General features: G+C 43.9%; 1 protein-coding gene across 1 annotated transcript in view; it reads right to left on the bottom strand.

Moving 5' to 3' along the window:
• LOC117369377 (orexin receptor type 2-like) overlaps window positions 1-19,846 on the bottom strand; it is a 68,273-nt gene that overhangs the window by 11,802 nt on the left and 36,625 nt on the right. Inside the window, exon 3 of the mRNA XM_033963860.1 lies at window positions 11,454-11,525. Within this exon, the coding sequence (XP_033819751.1) occupies window positions 11,454-11,525 (72 nt within the window). The remainder of the gene's footprint in view (window positions 1-11,453; window positions 11,526-19,846) is intronic.

Raw genomic sequence — 19,846 nt, 5'->3', positions numbered from 1 at the left:
ATTTACCCCTGTAGATTTTATTTATTTATTTTGTGTTCCATCCCAACCTCCCCAAAGAGCTCAGAATACATAATATACAGTTTACAGGTTGCAATTTGCTATAGTTACAATGCAAGGTTTTTCAATACAAGTTTTTGTTCTAACTTTTGTCTATGTTTTTGATCCCTGGTAGTCCCATGGACTGGGACAGGAGCTGTTTTCCTCTGCTCCCACCCCATCCTGTTCCATGAAGCAAAATGGCCATCATGACCTCTAGTGGTAGTCTCATGGTAGTACTACTAGGGAGAAAAAAACCCTCTTTAAAGAATTAGCAAGTGACAAATGCACATACTAAGTGTTACTCCAGGAACCATATACCAATCAAACTTGAACCCATAAATTGTTATGAACCGAAACCAGAGGATGAGAGATTGATATCTGCAGCCCAGGACAGTAGATAATTAAATTTTTTTAAATATATACTGTCTACAAGCCTGAAAGCTATTGAAGCAGTGTATATTCAGGTAACAAACACTAGGACAAGAAGGTTTACAGCAAGCATAGAAAAAAAATGGGAAACAGACAGATAGGGCTCCTTTTACTAAGGTACGCTAGAGTTTTTAGTGCACGCACAAAATTACCGCTTGGTACGCTTCTAGAATAACACCAGCTCAATGCTGGCGTTAAGGTCTAGCGCACGCAGCAATTTTGCATGCGCTATTCCGCGCGTCGAGGCCCTAACGCACCTTTGTAAAAGGAGCCCATAGATTCTATAAGACAAAGCTGTAAACAATTGTTGAGAAGTTCTGACAGCAGAAAATCTCAATTCAGAAAGATACAATAAGGTGGTACATCTTCTCTATTAGACTGGCCTAAAAGATGTTATAATGTATGAGCATTTGGTATCATATGGATCCCTCCCTTCCTCAGCTAAAGAAGAGACCTCCATGATTTTGAAAGTTCATGCACTACGGCATCTTTGTATGTTGTTTGGTTGTTTTTTATAAATCTTTATTCATTTTTTAAACTCACAATAAGTATAACACAAATACAATCATTTTATACTTTAACATTACTTATTATATCATCAAATTATAGATTTCATCAAATACCCCCCTCCCTTATATCCAACAATTAATCATAAGCAGAAGAAATCATAAAATATTCCCACCCCCCTACCCTACCCTAGACGTGTATGAACAAAAGGGAATTAATATTTATTCTATGCAATAATTTCAATCTTTACAGTATCTTTACAGTGCTGAGACTGGATTCGGTCCAGAGAATGGCCACCCGGATGGTCTCGGGACTCAAGGATCTCCCGTACCAGGAACGGCTGGATAAGTTGCAGCTGTACTCACTTGAGGAACGCAGAGAGAGGGGTGATATGATCGAGACATTCAAGTATCTCACGGGCCGCATCGAGGTGGAAGAAGATATCTTCTTTTTCAAGGGTCCCGCGGCAACAAGGGGGCATCCGTGGAAAATCAAGGGCGGGAAACTGCACGGGGACACCAGGAAATTCTTTTTCACTGAAAGGGTGGTTGATCGCTGGAATAGTCTTCCACTTCGGGTGATTGAGGCCAGCAGCGTGCCTGATTTTAAGGCCAAATGGGATAGACACGTGGGATCTATTCACAGAGAGAGGTAGGGGAGTGTCATTGGGGTGGGCAGACTAGATGGGCCGTGGCCCTTAACTGCCGTCTATTTCTATGTTTCTATCTTGTTAATGGCACCCAAATATCCTGAAATCCGACGTCTTCAAATAATTCAGAACGCCGCTATTAAAATTATTCACAAAGCAAAAAAATTTGACCACGTCACACCTTTGCTTAAGGAATCACACTGGCTCCCTATTGCACACCGCATTTTATATAAAATTTGCTTATTAACTTTTAAAACTCTAATATTTCAAACTCCCGCTTTTATTTTTAGAGTTTTAATTCCATACACTACTTCAAGAACACTGAGAACTCAGGACCAACATTTATTGGCCATTTCCTCATTAAGAGTCATCAATACGAGACGCCTCACTATTTTCTCAGTGACTGCTCCCCAGTCTTGGAATGATCTCCCACTTTACTTAAGAGAAGAAAAGAATCTAGACAAATTCAAGACTCAACTTAAAAGTTTCCTTTTTATCGATGCTTTTAACGAATAAATGATCCCTTTTTACTTTTTAGTGCCTTGTTTTTAAGTTCCTTTTCCCACCTAATGTTTTTTCCTTTGTATTTTAAATTTGATATAGATTGTACCCTTTAAAGAACTCCCCTATTGTTTCCATATCGTACTTAGAAATTAATATTTTATTTTGCTTGTGGTTCGTTTTTAAACTATTGTTTGTATATGTAATTCTCTATGTTTATTTTGGGGAAGAAATGTATCTTGTGTTGCTGGCTGTCTTCTGAACCACCTTCATTCTGGTACTGGAGGAATCGCCTCCATGAACTTATGGGTTAGGAGGCCCGTTTGGCTCGTTCATCTCGACGCCGGAGCAGCGACTTTGTTCACACTTGGACTCCATACTTGAACATTTTGACTCCTGAGAGTCGTAGTCGGGTCTTGAATAGACTTCACCTCTGAACCTGTGCTTCTAGGTGTCTCTGCTGTTCCCTGCTTACGAGTTTTTCTGTATCTGGGGGGGGGATGGGGAGGGGAGGGTGGGGGGTTGGGGCTTCTTTGTCGGGGGGTGGGGGTATGGTGGGTCCGGGGAGGACATAAGAGTCCAGTCCTCCGCGGGTGTTTGATGAAAATGCATACCATGGTTGTTATTGCTGTTGTATTTACTGTTGCTTAATAAAATAGATTTGACTTAAACATTTGTACTATTTTGTACATCGCCTAGAATGTAGAGTAGGCGTTTAATCAAACTATGTAATAAACTTGGAAACTTGGAAATTTCTTAAAATTTCCCTGCTGCATGGCAATTATCCTTTCCATTTTGAAAATGTGACACAAAGAGTTCCACCAAAAGCTATAATTCAGCCTATCCCAATTTTTCCAGTTATTTGTAATCTGTTGTATGGCAACCCCTGTCATAATGAGTAGAAGCTTATTGTTATTAGAGGATATTTGGCTCTTAGCCCTCATTGACATGCCAAACTATATGGTATCATAGGATAATGCCACCGGATTATCTAACAAATTATTTATTTGACCCCGCATTGATTTCCAAAAAGCAAGTATCAATGGACAATAGAATAACAAATGATCTAATAACCCAGCTTTGAGATGACAGTGCCAGCATCTATTAGATTTTTGTATGTTTTTTAACACAAGGTGTCAACAACACTCTTTTAGGACTCTATCACGCCAGAAGATTTGCATATCTTGAATCTGCTTAATTTTTAGAGTGAAGTAATAATAATTTGTGAATAGAGATTTTCCTGTACTGATTTTGCTATTTAGTGAAGCATTTAGCATTTAATTATAAACCATTTAGCATTTAATTGTATAAAAAAAGAACTTCTTGTTGAATGAATTTCCAAGACCTAAGTTGCAGATAGGTTTCATAATACAGAACCTTTCCTCTGTGAGGCTACAGCCTTACCAACCTTTTGGTGTCTATGTGGTTACTGGTACCAGAACCAAACTTTCATGGACTGTACTGCTAATAACATAACATAAACTTTTAAATCTCTTTATTATTTTTTCCAATACAACAGCAAAAATAACACTGACAATAATAATTGAAATACAATAAGCTGTATAGAGAATAATATTGTGGAAACGAAAACAAAAAAATAGGCAGGTAGAGGCATGTCGGAAAAAAGTTATGCCTTCAGACAAGTCATTTCTATATCGCATAACCAGTAAGTTCAATGCGGTTAATAAATATTAATAAATACAATATAGATTAGGAAGATTTGGTTAGTTAGCAAACATATGTCTTCAGTTGCTTTTGAAAATGATGATAAGACTCCGAGCTCAGTAACAGAGAGGGGCATAATCAAAAAAAACCATCTAAGTCCCCTTTTAGCCTAGGCCCTAAACGCTGAAAAAAGCAGCAGGGAAAATGTCCATTCTCAAAAAAACCATCCAAAATGAGGGTTTTTTTGAGAATGGCCTATCTCTACGTTCAGCTGTTTAAACGCCCAGACCACCACAAAACATTATCAACCCCAAAACAGCCTAAGCCCCAAACGTCCAAAACCAGACCTTTTAGGCAAAGGGGGGGCCTTTGCCTAAAAGCTGGATTCTGTAACCGGTGTCTGTCAAAAAGAACACTGGTTACAGAATCCATCCCCCCCCCCTGCAGCAATGATTGTGGCAGGAGAGATGGCTCATCTCCCCTGCCGCGATGGCAATTCCCCCCCCCCCCCCCGAACCATGGCACTTCGGGGTGAGGATCGCAGCAGGAAAGATGAGGCATCTCTCCAGCTGCGATCATTGCAGTGGGGGGGGGGGGGGGGGGCAGGTTTCCGGGGCCACTGAGCTGATTGCGGCAGCCACGATCAGCTCAGCAACCCCTTTTCAGCACTTAAACCTGTTTTGACTTGGTCTAAGTCAAAACGTACAAGTGCCAACTAGGCAACCTGCCATTCAACGTGGCTCCCCGTGCTAGAAACTGTTAGCGCAGTTTCGTAGAAGAGGGGGTTAGTTCAACGAGTGTCCAGTTTTTCCATCCACCGGAAAAATTGGTTTTGTCAAATTTTAAAAAATATTTGTTTAACTTGATTTTTTTAAAACTGTCCTTGTACGTACTCATAAGATGTCTTTGTCTTTATGAACCCTCGTTTTTTCATTTCTTTCTATGTGGCTAAAAATAGACTTGGCTATCTGCCAAATTCCTTTTTTTTTTTTTTTTTTTCTTTAAGAGATCTTTTGGTCTCTTTGCCTGCTCTCTGTCACAGAACAACATACGTGGCAATTCAGACGTCAGTGGTGTGCGGTACCAGATAGGGTTTTCATACACAGAGGAGGGAGGTGAACATCATTTCCTATGGTAATTGAAACTGTTAAATATAAGCCCCAAAACATAGTTTATACCTTCCTTCTGGCCCTGCTCTTTAGGGACTGACAAACTTCACATTTTCCTTCATGGAGGTGTGAAGCTGTGTGGGAAGATGGAGGAGTTGCAATGCTTGTGAAAATTTGTTTTTACTGTTGTCCTTTTTAAACTCATCTTCACACTAGGTGTCTTCACACCTTGGCGTCATCTTTGACTTTTCTCTCTCCTTCTCTGTGCAATCCAAAAGACCGCCAAAACCTGTCGCTTCTTTCTCTATAACATCACCAAAATCTGACTTTTCTTCTCTGAACACACTACCAAATCCCCTCGGTCACAGCCTTCGTCAAACAACTGCACTGGCTGCCCATCCCATCACGAGTAAACTTCAAAATATCATGCATCATTCGTCACATACTTCACGGAAATTCAGCCACTCCGCTTATCCAATTCTTCTCAACGGCATGGCCAACCTCTCGCAGAACCCTCAACAGGATACAACTAAATCTCCCAACGACAAAATATCTCCAGTACATGCGTATTTTTTGGTTCATAGACAACTCGGTGAAAGACAAAGGCGCGCGCCGACAACTGAGCGCAAGACGGAGGCGTGCGCCGAAGAAAATTACAGTTTTTAGGAGCTCCGACGAGGGGTTTTGTTGGGGAGCCCCCCCAGTTTACTTAATAGAGATCGCGCCGGCGTTGTGGGGGGTTTGGGGGGTTGTAACCCTCCACATTTTACTGTAAACTTTACTTTTTCCCTAAAAACAGGGAAAAAGTGAAGTTTTCAGTAAAATGTGGGGGGTTACAACCCCCCACACCCCCCACAACGCCCCCACAATGCGGCGCGATCTCTATTAAGTAAAGTGGGGGGTTCCCCCCATGCCCCCCCCCCGTCGGAGCCGTAAAAACAGTAATTTTCTGCGGCGCGCGCCTCTGCACTGCGCTCAATTGTCTGCGCGTGCCTTTGTCCCGGCGCGCTTTTGACCTGACACCGTATTTTTCAATCCAAGGTTACCTTCCTAGGAGTGAAGACTTGGAATGACCTCGCAGAAACAACCAGAATGGAGCCTAGCCACACTGTATTCCGGAAGAAACTGAAAACTCTCCTCTTTGATACCTGAACTTTACATGAGCGCCTAAGTACTCGTAACTTATAGACTATTAGAATTATGGATTATATGTGTGTATGTGTGCACATCTGCACATATATGGGGAAAAAATCCATATAAGTGCTTTTCTGTATTTATTTATTGCATTTGCGTGATATAACCTCTTATTGCACCAAAGCTGCTGTTGAGTGATTTACTCTGAAGAAAATCGAAAGAAAGGAAGCTGCAGTGTTCCCAAGATAGCATCAAGAGAGAAACAGTGGGGAAGAGCAGAAAAGCAAAAGAAAACAGGAGGGAGGAAAATGAGAAGGACAAAATGACGGCAACTAAGGAGAGAGGAAAAATACAATGGAAGAAGTGCTATAACATGGTGCAATATGGAACACACTAGGATTTCAGCAATGGATCTATTAGCATGCACTGCCTCCCTTGTATGCAAATAGATCTCATGCATATTAATTGAGGAAATCCTGAAAACTTGACTGGGTTGTGGCCCACCCCTGCCTTTGCTCCCCTCCTGTCTACCCACTTAGCTCAGTGTCACTTTGGGTAAATGAGCATATAAAATCTGTTATTTGAACCTGTATCAACTCTCTGTCTTTTTATTTGTCCTCTGTTTCTCCCGTGCACGCTCTTTGATGTTTGGGTTATAATCACGGTTTACTTCATGCAGGTTACACTAGCCATCTTGGAAGCCCAGCCCTGTTGCTTTTGGCTTGCAACAGCAGCATTTCGTCAAAAGCTAGGCTCGGTTCTGTCTAACATGAGCAGTTTCTCTGACTAAAGCAGGGGGAAAAAAATGATACTTTTCGTTTCCATTAATGACCTTATGCAACAGTCGCAGCAGGAGAGTTGATTGCTTGGCTTATCAGGTGATGAAATCCTTGCCTTCTCTCATAACTGATATCGTGGTATCAATTTGCTCGCTGGCACTTTCTCAGATGTGTTCGAAGAGTCAGCTGAGCCACTGCTGTGAGCAGAGAGCTATGCAGTTAAGAGCCAGCTTTGGGGGAAAATGGAAGCACCGGGGCTTGCTGTCTCTCGTTAAAATAGAAATCCATGAAGCCATAAAATAGATACATGAAGCCGATCACCATAGAAAATTTCCAGCTCCGAGAGGAAAGACTTAACTCTTTGGCATTGCAGTGGATTTCATTTCCACAGCCAGATGTTGTCGCACGGCTTAGTGTGGGGCATAACTATGATGGGGTCGATTTTCAGCATGGTCTAAGAGCGGGCAGGAAAGGCTTAACCATTCAGTGCCACTGAATATCAGCTCTGAACACCATGGCACACTTTGGGCAGTGCCAGGGCTTTCCAGGGGCAGAGGCAAGGTGGACCTGGAAGTTATGCAAAGCATCAGCAATATTCAGTATCACTACCCACCAGTGGCGTAGCGAGGGTGACCGGCGCCCAGGGCAGTGGTGCCCCTTTCCCGCCCTCTCGGAAGTGACGTCAGAGAAAACGCCAAAGCTGGCGCGAACAGCAAGTTCGTCGCTGCTCATGCCGAAGTTAATAAGGTATGGGGAAGGGGCGTGAGCGGGCGTGTGTGCGCGGGGCAGGAGGAGGAGTGGGAATGAGCTGATCATGGAAATGTTCTTTACAGAGAAACCCAGTGATCTAGGGAAGGGGTGCCCAAAAGGTTGTTTGCGATCAACCAGTAGATTGCGAAGGCAATGCGAGTCGATCGCGGAGCCCATCCCTGACTCCGCGATAGACTCTCGAGTTCTCCCTGCTTCCCGACACTGTAAACAGGACAGCAGAAGCGCCGTGCCAACCAGCCTTCCGCCCCCCCCCCCCCCGACGTCAATTCTGACATCAAAGAGGAAGTTCTGGGCCAGCCAATCACTGCCTGGCTGGCCCGGAACTTCCTCTCCAATGTTAGAATTGACGTCGAGGGGAAGGCTGGTGGGCCCAGGGCTCCTGCTGTCCTGTTTACGGTGTTGGGAAGCAGGGAGAGCTCAGAACTCGGTGGTGGTGGCTTGGGGGCCTATTCCCCGATGGCGGCAATGGTGGCTTGGGGGGTAGGCAGGGAGAAAAAAAGACAAAGAAAGAAAGGGGGCAGGCAGGAAGACAGAAAGAAAGGGGGGGCAGGGAGACAGAAAGAAAGAAAGGGAACAGAAAAAAAGAAAGGGGGGCAGAGAGTCAGAAAGGGGGCAAGGAGACAGAAAGAAAGACAGACAGAAAGAAGGGGGCAGGGAGAAAGAAAGAAAGGGGAGAGGGCAGAGAGAGAGAAAGACAGAAAGAAAGAAAGAAAGGGGGCAGGGAGACAGAAAAAAGACAGACAGAAAGAAGGGGACAGAGAGAAAGAAAGACAGAAAGGGGAGCGGGCATGGATAGAGGAAGAAAAAGTTGGGGGAGGGAATGAGGTCTGGAGGAGAGGAAGCATACAGGAGGCTGAAAGAAGGGAAGAAATATTGGATGCACAGTCAGAAGAAGAAAGTGCAACCAGAGACTCATGAAATCACCAGACAACAAAGGTAGGAAAAATGATTTTATTATCAATTTAGTGATCAAAATGTGTCCGTTTTGAGAATTTATATCTGCTGTCTATATTTTGCACTATGGCTCCCTTTTACTAAACTGCAATAGCAGTTTTTAGCGCAGGGAGCCTATGAGCGTTGAGAGCAGCTATCGCGGTTTAGTAAAAAGGGAGGGGGTATATTTGTCTATTTTTGTATAGTTGTTACTGAGGTGACATTGCATAGAGCCATCTGCCTTGACCTCTTTGAAAACCCCCCAGAATATAAATGATAATTAACATTTTCTCTGCATACAGTGTGCTTTGTATTTTTTTAAATTTTATTGTTGGTAGATCATTTTGACTTGGTCATTTTAAATTAGCTCACAAACCCAAAAAGTGTGGGCACCCCCTGATCTAGGGTGTTTGAGCAACAATTTATAAGAGGAATATGCAAAAAAAATATAGGAATCTGCAATGTTCTCTCAGAAATACACTCTCGCTGATGAGAGGACGAGATTCATGAAATCTGGGAGAGAACCTGCGAACAGACAATCCCAGGATAACAGCACAAAAGGTGCACTGCTGTTGAATGAAAGGATGAGGCTTTCTTATCTCTTTGGGACTGGGAGTAACAGATGAATGGTAATGCGGTGACAGGTCAAAAGTGCGCACCGACAAAGGCGCGCCGAGACAACTGAGCGCAAGGCGGAAGCCCGCGCCAAAGAAAAACAGTGTTTTAAGGGGCTCCGACGGAGGGTATGGGGGTAACCCCCCCACTTTACTGAATAAAGATCATGCCGGCGTTGTGGGGGGGCTTGGGGGTTGTAACCCCCACATTATACTGAAAACTTCACTTTTTCCCTAAAAAAACAGGGAAAAAGTTAAGTTTCCAGTATAATGAGGCGCGATCTATATTAAGTAAAGTGGGGGGGGGGGGTTTCCCCACCAACACCCCCCATCGGAGCCCCTTAAAACACTGTTTTTCTTCGGCGCAGGCTTCCGCCTTACGCTCAGTTGTCTCGGCGCACCTTTGTCGCTGCGCGCTTTTGACTATGAACCCACTTCAGAAAGAGAAGAGGGGAAGGAGAATTTTCATTACGAAAGTTATGGGGGAAATTTGACATAACAGGTCCTCTTTCATATTACTGCTCAACTGAAAGCACTGGTGAGGTTCAGGATCCTGGATCACTCTTTCCCAATGTGGCCATTAAAACGATAGTAAAGGGGTAGGAACATATACACTGAAATTCCTTATGATCCTGTTTTTCCTAGACTCTAGATCAGGGATGGTCAGTGGCGTAATGAGAGTAAGTGGCGCTCCTCCCCACCCTCTTCTCTGCCCCCCCTGCTCCTTCCTGACCTCCCCTGTCATTCGAGCACCCCCCTTCCCTTCCCCATACCTTTTTCATTTTCCAGGTGAGAGCAGCAACATGAACTTGCTGCCCGTATTCTGTCGGCTACACCTCTGACATCACTTCCTAGGTGCAGGACCCGGAAGTGACGTCAGAGAGAGGCGACGCCAATGCGGGCAGCAAGTTTGCAATGCTGGTTGCGCAGGAAAAATTAAAGAGGTACGCGGGAAGGAAAGGGGTGCAGTGGGGGGGGGGGTCGGGAAGGAGGAGGATGGATGCCTGTACCCTTTTCAAAGACTGTGCCTGTGATGGACCACACCCCCTTACTATGCCAGTAGGGGATGGGCAAACTCGGTCCTTGAGGGCTGTGACCCAATTGGGTTATCAGGATTTCCCCAATGAATGTGCAGGTGAGCTCACTGGGACTGATAGGTGAAAAGAGTACTTTATTAGAACATAAGAACATAAGAATTGGCACTGCTGGGTCACACAAGTGGTCCATCGTGCCCAGCAGTCCGCTCCCGCCGCGGCCCCTTGGTCAAAGACCAGTGCCCAAACTGAGACCAGCTCTACCTGCGTACGTTCTGGTTGAGCAGGAACTTGTCTAACTTTGTCTTGAATCCCCTTTGACAGCCTCCGGAAGAGCATTCCGGTTTTCTACCATCTCTTGGTGAAGAACTTCCTTACGTTTGTACGGAATCTATCCCCTTTTTAACTTTAGAGAGTGCCCTTTCGTTCTCTCTACCTTGGAGAGGGTGAACAACCTGTCCTTATCTACTAAGTCTATTCCCTTCATTATCTTGAATGTTTCGATCATGTCCCCTCTCAGTCTCCTCTTTTCAAGGGAGAAGAGGCCCAGTTTCTCTAACTTCTCACTGTACGGCAACTCCTCCAGCCCCTTAACCATTTTTGTCGCTCTTCTCTGGACCCTTTCGAGTAGTACTGTGTCCTTCTTCATGTACGGTGACCAGTGCTGGATGCAGTATTCCAGGTGAGGGCGCACCGTGGCCCGGTACAGCGGCATGATAACCTTCTCCGATCTGTTCGTGATCCCCTTCTTTATCATTCCTAGCATTCTGTTCGCCCTTTTCGCCGCAGTGTTGATGGGCAGTATATATAATACAAAGATGAAATGAAATGAGATCAGTCCGCATACATTGGAAGCAATGCATGCAAATAGATCTCATACATATTCATTGCCCACCCCTACTCTAGATCCAGTCACCAGCTGTATAACCCAGAGGCTATGAGTGTTGCAGGGTGCAGAGGACTTGACCCAAGAATAGAACCGGAACTTTCTGCAGAATTAAAAAAAAAATCAATAGCACTTGATACTGAGTCACCAAACCAACCTCTTATCTTTAGGTGGTTAATAGATGTTTGTTACATTCCTAATGCCTTTAATGTTACTGACTCACAGTCATTTAGTAGAAGATGGAGCTATTTTTCAGCGGCTCCGCTGCAGATTTTTTTCCCCCCCTTAATTAATGGGAAACTGATAAGCAAGCCAATTGTAACCTAGTGGTGCGTTAAAAACAAATAAAAGAAACTTTGAATAATGAAATTGCTTTCCTCACTGCTCTTGCGATGAAACTCACTTTTCACCAATTGTGATTCTGTGATTTGATGCTTCTGAAGTGGCTCGGTCTTTTCATTGGGCATCTCTACAACTGAAACAAGAAGAAAAGGTATTTGGGGTGATCCGAGATGGCTGAAGAAACTGGACACTGAAGGGGTAACTCTTAACCTGCATAATTTGTATAAAAAAAATCTTATATAAGAACATAAGAATAGCCTTACTGGGTTGGACCAATGGTCCATCAAGCCCAGTAGCCCGTTCTCATGGTGGCCAATCCAGGCAACTAGTACCTGGCCAAAACCCAAGGAGTAGCAATATTCCATTCAGAATTCCCAAGAGTATCAAGATTCTAGAATCACAGAGAGTAGCAAGATTCCAGAACCCCAAATAGGAGCAATATTCCATGCAGAATCCTCAAAGAGTAGCAAGATTCCAGAATCCCAGAGAGTAGCAACATTCCATGCTACCAATCCAGGGCAAGCAGTGGCTTCCCCCATGTCTTTCTCAATAACAGACTATGGACTTTTCCTCTAGGAAATTGTCCAAACCAAGGGTGCACAACTTTGGCCCTCGCCAGGCCAGGTTTTCAGGATTTCCCAAATGAATATGCATGAAATCAATATGCATACAATGGAAGCAGTGCAGGCAAATAGATCTCATGCAAATTCACTGGAGAAATCCTGAAAACCCTACTGGATTCGGCCCTCGAGGGCTGGAGTGGTGCACCCCTGGTCCAAACCTTTCTTAAAACCAGCTACGCTATCTGCTCTTACCACAACCTCTAGCACCACGTTCCAGAGCTTAACTATTCTCTGAGTGAAAATTTTTTTCCTTCTATTGGTTTCAAAAGTATTTCCCTGTAACTTCGAGTGTCCCCTAGTCTTTGTAATTTTTGACGCAGTGAAAAATCGATCCACTTGTACCCGTTCTACTCAGGATTTTGTAGACTTCAATCATATCTCCCCTCAGCTGTCTCTTTTCCAAGCTGAAGATCCCTAACCGTTTTAGTCTTTCCTCATACGAGAGGAGTTCCATCCCCTTTACCATCTTGGTCGCTCTTCTTTGAACCTTTTCTAGCGCCACTATATCTTTCTTGAGATAAGGAGACCAGAATTTAATGCATGATGAGGTCACACGTTAACTTCCAGATTCTTTTTTTATTTCTTTTATTTCAGAATCTTTACACAAGTTATACACTTGAACAGGTAATAAAGAATTCACATCATTTATAGGGAATACAATTCAGATAAAAAGAAAAACCAAACCTAATACCTTCTTAGACCTCAACAATTTAGCAAAAGGGAGGAGAAAAACGTAAGACAAGATCATTATAATGAAACATTTAGAGAAGTGTCCCGTAAACTTTCTCGAGCAGCGGTACCCTAAATTTAGTGACCGCGGCTCAAGGCATCCAGACGTGCGCAGATGTCACTGTGATGACATCACGTGCATGCGTGATGTCATCACGGTGACGCCCGTGCATGCGTGAAGGCCCTCCAGATGAGCCCTGGGGTGCCAGTAGGAAAGAGGGCCAGAGAGAAGGAGAAGCACATCCTGTAGGCAGACAGCCAGTTTAGGCCCCGCCCCTTCTCCCCCAGTGTGCCGTGGCACACCTGATATTTCAGGAGGCACACTGTTTGCGATACACTGATGTAGCGGAAAAGGCTACAACGTGAATTTTATGTCATCCCTTTGACATCTAGCAGCCTAAAAATTGCTGAAGATTCTAAGTGACTATCTTCTTCAAGTCCAAAAAGGTTTTCAGATGTTCCGGCTGGAAAAAAAATCATATGTTACGCCTAGACAACGAATCAACGTCAAAATGTTCCTTGTGTACTTGTAATAGACAAGTGAAAGGGAATTGTGTACTCAGCATTATATGAATCGGTCAGCTGTGTGTGGCTGAACTCCCTTTCAACACCACAAATTCAAATGATTCTCATGTCACTTTACAATGTTTTAAAGAGTTATATGCTCAGAGACCTAGAGGCCAGATGAGGACGAGCCCCCAGTTTTAAGCCTCAATATCCAATCAGCGCTTATTACTTTTTGTAACGTGATTTAATTATTATCCAACACTCTATTAGATCTCTTTAATACTCTTTTATCTACCAAATGTTATCTAAAACCCATAATTTCACCCTATTCTTAGCTCCTATAGACCTCCACTTCCCTTTGGTAACTCTTTACCCAACATATATTACCTTAAAAATCCTATGTCATCAATTATTCTATTCCTTCAAATTTTGAATGTAATTTTTTTTTAGTTTGGATGTAATCCGCCTTGAACTGCAAAGTAATGGCGGAATAGAAATCACTAATGTAATGTAATGTAATTTAATTCTCAATTATTTATACTTGTGTAAATTAGTGTAACACTTATCTTAAAGTGGGACTCATTTTTCCGTCCCATCCCAGCGAGTTCTTTGCCTGTCCCTGCCCCACTTTAAGATCATAAGTGTTCGAGGCTTGTGCGGTTAAGGCAGAGCTTACAGGAATGGGGCAGAGACAGGGACATCAACAAAGCTCACGGGGATGTGGAGATTGGGTTCCTGCAGGGATGGGGACAAGTTTGCCCCCATATCATTCTTAACCCCACAGCTCATTGAAGACCAGAGTTGGGATGATAAAGTAACCGAAAGATCGGTGGATGTTGATCAGTGAATGCAATGCCTCCGTGAGCTCTACTGAATGGTCTTCCCCCACAAAGGCTGTTCCTGCCATTTTACCCTACAGAATGCCTGGATCCCACTTCCCTGAAATGGTGTGGACCTGGCCAGGGCTCCTCCCACCCCTAGGCAAACTAGGCATCTGCCTAGTGCCATCATAGCTGACAAAGTTAGCTGAGAAGCCCCTTAAAAACTGTCATATGGGATGCTGAAAGGCCTACTAGTGACAATGGTCTTTAAAGGTCTTTGCTGGCTGGTGGTAGAGTTTGGGCGCGACAACCATAGTGGTAGGAGGAAGGTGAGAGATGCTAGACACCTTGAGGAAGGAAAGAGATGCTGGACACCTGCGTAGGAGAGAAATGCTGGACACATAGAAAGGCTTAGGAAAGGAGAACTACTGGACTATGGGCAGGGTGAGATGGGATGAATTGGGGCTGGATGGCACATAGCTGATGGTTTACCTGGAGTGTCTGATACCCTTGGGCCAGTTGGCAGGTTGTCCAAAACCTGGACAACCTGCCAACAAATATCTTCCTATTTGGGGCCCTGATACCAATAACGCTTCATGACATTCCTACCAGACATTCCAACCTGAGAGTGGGTGTTATTGTTAATACTGATTCCGGGTGGTCTTGGTAACAAGTGCAAACACAGATAAACCCTATGCAAATACAGGACCACAAACTAAAACTCCTAATTTACACAAATGAAACCCTAAGATGCCAGGCTCTGCATGCAGTACAACACCAGAGAAATAGAAAGAAATATGTTTCTTCCTGAACAGTGCAAAATATAGATAGCAGATGTAAATTCTGAAAATTGACACATTTTAATCACTAAATTGAAAATAAAATCACTTTTCCTACCTTTGTTGTCTAGTGATTTTATTTTTCTATTCATCTTTTCTCAATCTTCTTTATGTCTATGCTCTTAACTATGTTTCCACTGGGGCCTTCATATCCATTTGCTGTTTTTCTCTCCTTCTTCATTTTCTGCTCTACATCCATCTTTCAAAATAGAACAAAACAGGGGCAGGTCAGTGGCACATTATAATTATACATTCAAGAACTCTGAAGGGCCTAAGGCTGGCAGTTGAAATTTAGGGTTGAATTCAGTTTGATGCCGTTGACTATGGGGAAGGTATTAATAGAGAACAAGGTGAGGACCTCAGAAGAAGAAATGACCATTGAGTGAGCCCGATAAAATATCCACTTGCTGTTGTACCTTCCCTTCCTACCCCCTCACCTAGATCCGGCAACCCTCCCCCCATCCTCCACATCTGGCTATAGGCGCCATCCTTCCCACAGGAAGTTGTGACGGAGATGGGGGATCTGCACAGGAAAGGCCCTGCCAGGCGGGGAGGAAGATTCAGCACTCTTTCTGCTGCATGTAGAGGACTGGGGTGGGGGGGGGGCAGGAGCATCCTCCCTCCCTACTGCCTTGGGAGCAATAGTGTTATAGGGGGCCCATCTCATTTTTTTTCCATCCAGAGTTCATTCAGTCCTAGCAACGACACTAGAAATGACTATGACAGTAATGGTTTCCCCCCTCCCCCCCCCCCCCCCCCCGGAGCAGAAAAAGGTACATTAAGGAGGGTTATTCATGAACAAGTCCAGCAGATTTTGAGGAAACTGGAAATCTGTTACCTTCAATTATTCCTGAACATATTACTTTTTCTAAAGACTCATTTGCCAAGTCTGGGACTCATGATCAGAAAATTGCAGGTGAAAATAAGCGAGAAGTTCCCGGGGGAACCAGCTAACAGCCCTTCAGGCTTCTAACGGGACTGTCATTAATGATAATTGTGTGCTCTGTATTAAGACTGAACATCTGGAGAATATTACCAAAATTAGGAATTTGAGATTCATAAATTGGCCCCCGATCCAGATTATCGTTGATGCAGGAACTTCTTAAGAAGCTTAAATTTCCCTCTGGACCTCTCAGCTGCAGTTGTAAGGATGTTTTGCATATCTGTATCATTGAAGAATGAAAGTAGCAGAGTTAGCCATGAATACGGCTGTCAAGACACAACGGTCTGGAACTCACAGCCTTTGAAGAGTCACTATTTTTTTTTAGCATTCATATATCACTTATAGCCTAACTGGTTTAAATTCAGGTACTCAAGCAGTTTTCCCTGTCTGTCCCAGTGGGTTCCCATTCTACCTAATGTACCTGGAGCAATGGGGGGATTAAGTGACTTGCCCAGGGTCAAAAGAAGCAGTGTGAGATTTGAACCCAAAACCTCAGGGTATTGAGGCAGTAGCTCGAACCCCTGCGCCCCTCTGCTAGCAACTGGGCTTGTGAGTCCAATCAGCACTTGATGATACCAAGAGACATTTCCTGTGGAATTAGGGTTTGCTTCTTTTTTTTGTTTTTCGACAGGTGAGAATATTTTCTGATTTTTTTACAAAGTAAAAGAGCTTTTCTTCAGATGAAACAACAGGATTTGGATCCGGTGCAGATTTCGAAATAAAATTTCAAAGCAAATGTTTAGGTAGATTTTGAGAAATTAAATATGGACTTTTTTTTTCAGTTGGGAGTGTTTCTTACAGAATAATATTTCTGTGAATAGTTGATGGGGATACATTGCCTCAGGATTAAATATTGACTGGACTCGCAGTAATTGATTTCTTCTTTTTTTTTTTTTCTTTGTCTGGTCTTTATTTGATCTTCTCTAGAGTCTTAAGTGCATGCTGGTATTTTTTGACATTTTTTCTTGTACTTAATTTTCTCCTTTTATCTGCTACTGCTATCTTCCATTCCTCTAATGAGTGCCTGGATATCTGTCCTATTAATAATAATAATAATAACTTTATTCTTATATACCGCCAACAATCTTGCGACTTCTAGGCGGTTTACAATGAAGAGAAACTGTACAGACGGCAAATTACAGAGTATAGCATTGAACATCTAGTGATAGTAACAGGAGAGTTACAGGGTCTGTGTATTACACGGTTTCACAATGAGTAGCATTATACAGTCGACGATATTCAGAGCATAAGTAGGAGAAGAGAAAGGAGATTGCGCTTTGAGTTACAAGACTGCGAAGGTGAAAAAGATAACATAAGATGTTGATGAGAAGTAAGTTGTTAACTTGGTACATTTGAACGAAGGACGGGCACCAGTGGGAAAAACTGGTAACAATTAAAGATAGAAATTTTGGCAGAAGAGGGTAGACGGACTCCTTGGGATGGGAGGAGGCTCCGATTTTAGGGGAGAAGTCTGATTAGGTTATTATTATTAGGTTTTTTTATATACCGCCTATCAAGGTTATCTAAGCGGTTTTTTACAATCAGGTACTCAAGCATTTTATAAATTTCTTAAACAAGGTGGTTTTTAGTTCTTTCCTAAAGATACTATATGATTCTCTGGCGGCATAAGTGAAGTAGCCTGTCCAAGTTTGCAGTCTACCTGCTTGGAATTTGAATGTTCTATCAAAGAAGGTGCGATATCTACAGCCTATGATATTTGGGTAGGTAAAGAGGTTACGGTTTCTGGTAGGCCTAATAGAGGAGTGGAATTCGAAGTGAGGTAGTAGGTAGCTGGGGGCCAGTCCCCAGAATAGTTTATAGCGGAGGCAGGAGAATTTGAATAGAATTCGTGCTTCAATTGGTAACCAATGAAGGAGTTTGTAGAATGGAGCCCTTACACTACGCGTGCTTACCGCAGGTTAAAAAGCACTACCGCAGGGCATGCGCGGTAATCCTGCGGTAATTTGGGGATCGTTGCGTGCTTCCCACCTGTTTTGCATTGGGGGGGTGAATCAGGGGGCGGAGAGTCGGCATGCTCTGTGCTAATCAGTTAGCTCATCTACATCGGTGTGCGCCAATTAGCACGTGGTTAGTGTGGGAGCCCTTACTGCCTAGAAAATAGGTATCTGCGCCAATGGCCACAGGCTAATGGGGCAATTAGAGCATAGCCTATGGTAGGCAGAATGGAAAATGCAGCCATTTTACAGCCGCACTAACCCCCTCTTTTAGGATCGCGTGGCGCAGGTTTTAGCGCCGTCAGCGGTGGTAACTGCTCCAAGTTTATTAGGATTTTATATACCGCCTATCAAGGTTATCTAAGCGGTTTTTACAATCAGGTACTCAAGCATTTTCCCTCTCTGTCCCGGTGGGCTCACAATCTATCTAACGTACCTGGAGCTATGGAGGATTAAGTGATTTGCCCAGGGTCACAAGGAGTAGCGCGGGGTTTGAACCCACAACCCCAGGGTGCTGAGGCTGTAGATCCAACCACTGCGCCACACACTCCTCCTCATAGGAATTCTATGCGCGTTGGAGCAGTTACCACCGCTGCCGGCGATAAAACCCACGCTACGCATTAGTAAAAGAGGGGGGTAAAAGTGGCCTCAGCGCGTGGGAAAGCGCTGGGCGCTTTTTAACGCAGTTTCCTAAAACGACTGCTGCTCATATCTTATTTCGGATTTTTAGTCTGTAAACTCTTCTGACCCGTCTGCCAGAGAGAGTAGTGTAGTATCTATTTAAATATGGTATTTATTTGATATTCTGCCTTTTCTCCGCAGATATCCAAGCGGCTTATAGTACATTGACTAGTAATCAGGTACTCTGAGCATTTTCCCTATCTGTCCTGGCAGGTTCCCAATCTTCTCATTTCTATACTGCTTCTTCAGTCGATGCATGCAGTGCAGACTAAAACACGGAATATGAAGCCAGCATAACAAAACAGCGAAGATATATTTTTTGCAACTGAAAATGAGCCAGCGCCATGGGAGATTTCTATCACTCTGCCCCCTCTCACATTGACATGAATTAGTAAGAGGAAAGTTCACATTTTTCTCCTTCTCGAAATTCCGGCTTTTTCTCTCTTCCTCCTTACCAAAAATTTCCCCATACCATGCACATGGATAGAAAGAAATATTCCCCAGCACCCCAAACAGGCAGCACTTTTTTTTCCTGGGCTAATCCACAGTGCTGAAGGAACTGTGCTGAGAAAACATTACAGGAATTTGTTCAATATAGGATTTCATACCTTGTAAGCACTTGGCTTGAACAGCACGCTTTTCCCTCCCCCTTAAAGGCAGCACCTTTTTCTACCATCCTTCCCCAGAGGCAACACTTATCCCTTCAGGCATAGCTTTTTCCCTCTTGGCATCCCTCCTTTGACAGCACTTACCCCAAGGGATGGCTCACAGTAATCTGCTGCCTGAGGTGAGGGATGAGGTGGCATCCCCCCAAGCAGCCAAAAGAGGGTCCCCTGAAATTCTGATCAGGAAGGAGAGCAGTGATGTAGTGAGGGTAGGTGGCACCCCTCCCGCGCTCTCCTCTTCCCCCTGCTCCTTCCACGCCCCCGTTCCTTCCCGCCTTCATCCCCCACATATGGAAATACTTTTAAAACCAATAGGAGGAACTTTTTTTTCACTCAGAGAATAGTTAAGCTCTGGAACGCATTGCCAGAGGTTGTGGTAAGAGTGGATAGCGTAGAAGGGTTTGGACAATTTCCTGGAGGAAAAGTCCATAGTCTGTTATTGAGAAAGACATGGGGGAAGCCACTGCTTGCCCTGGATCAGTAGCATGGAATGTTGCTACTCTTTGGGGTTCTGGAATCTTTTGTTACTCTTTGGGATTCTGGAATCTTGCTATTCTTTAGGATTCTAAATGGAATGTTGCTACTCCTTGAGTTTTGGCCAGGTACTAGTGACCTGGATTAGCCACCGTGAGAATGGGTTTCTGGGCTTGATGGACCATTGGTCTGACCCAGTAAGGCTATTCTTATGTTC

Source organism: Geotrypetes seraphini, chromosome 11 (assembly GCF_902459505.1).
Source record: "Geotrypetes seraphini chromosome 11, aGeoSer1.1, whole genome shotgun sequence".
Classification (NCBI taxonomy): domain Eukaryota; kingdom Metazoa; phylum Chordata; class Amphibia; order Gymnophiona; family Dermophiidae; genus Geotrypetes; species Geotrypetes seraphini.
The sequence above is the reverse complement of the archived record's forward strand: the minus strand, read 5'-3'. Positions and strand labels throughout refer to the sequence as shown.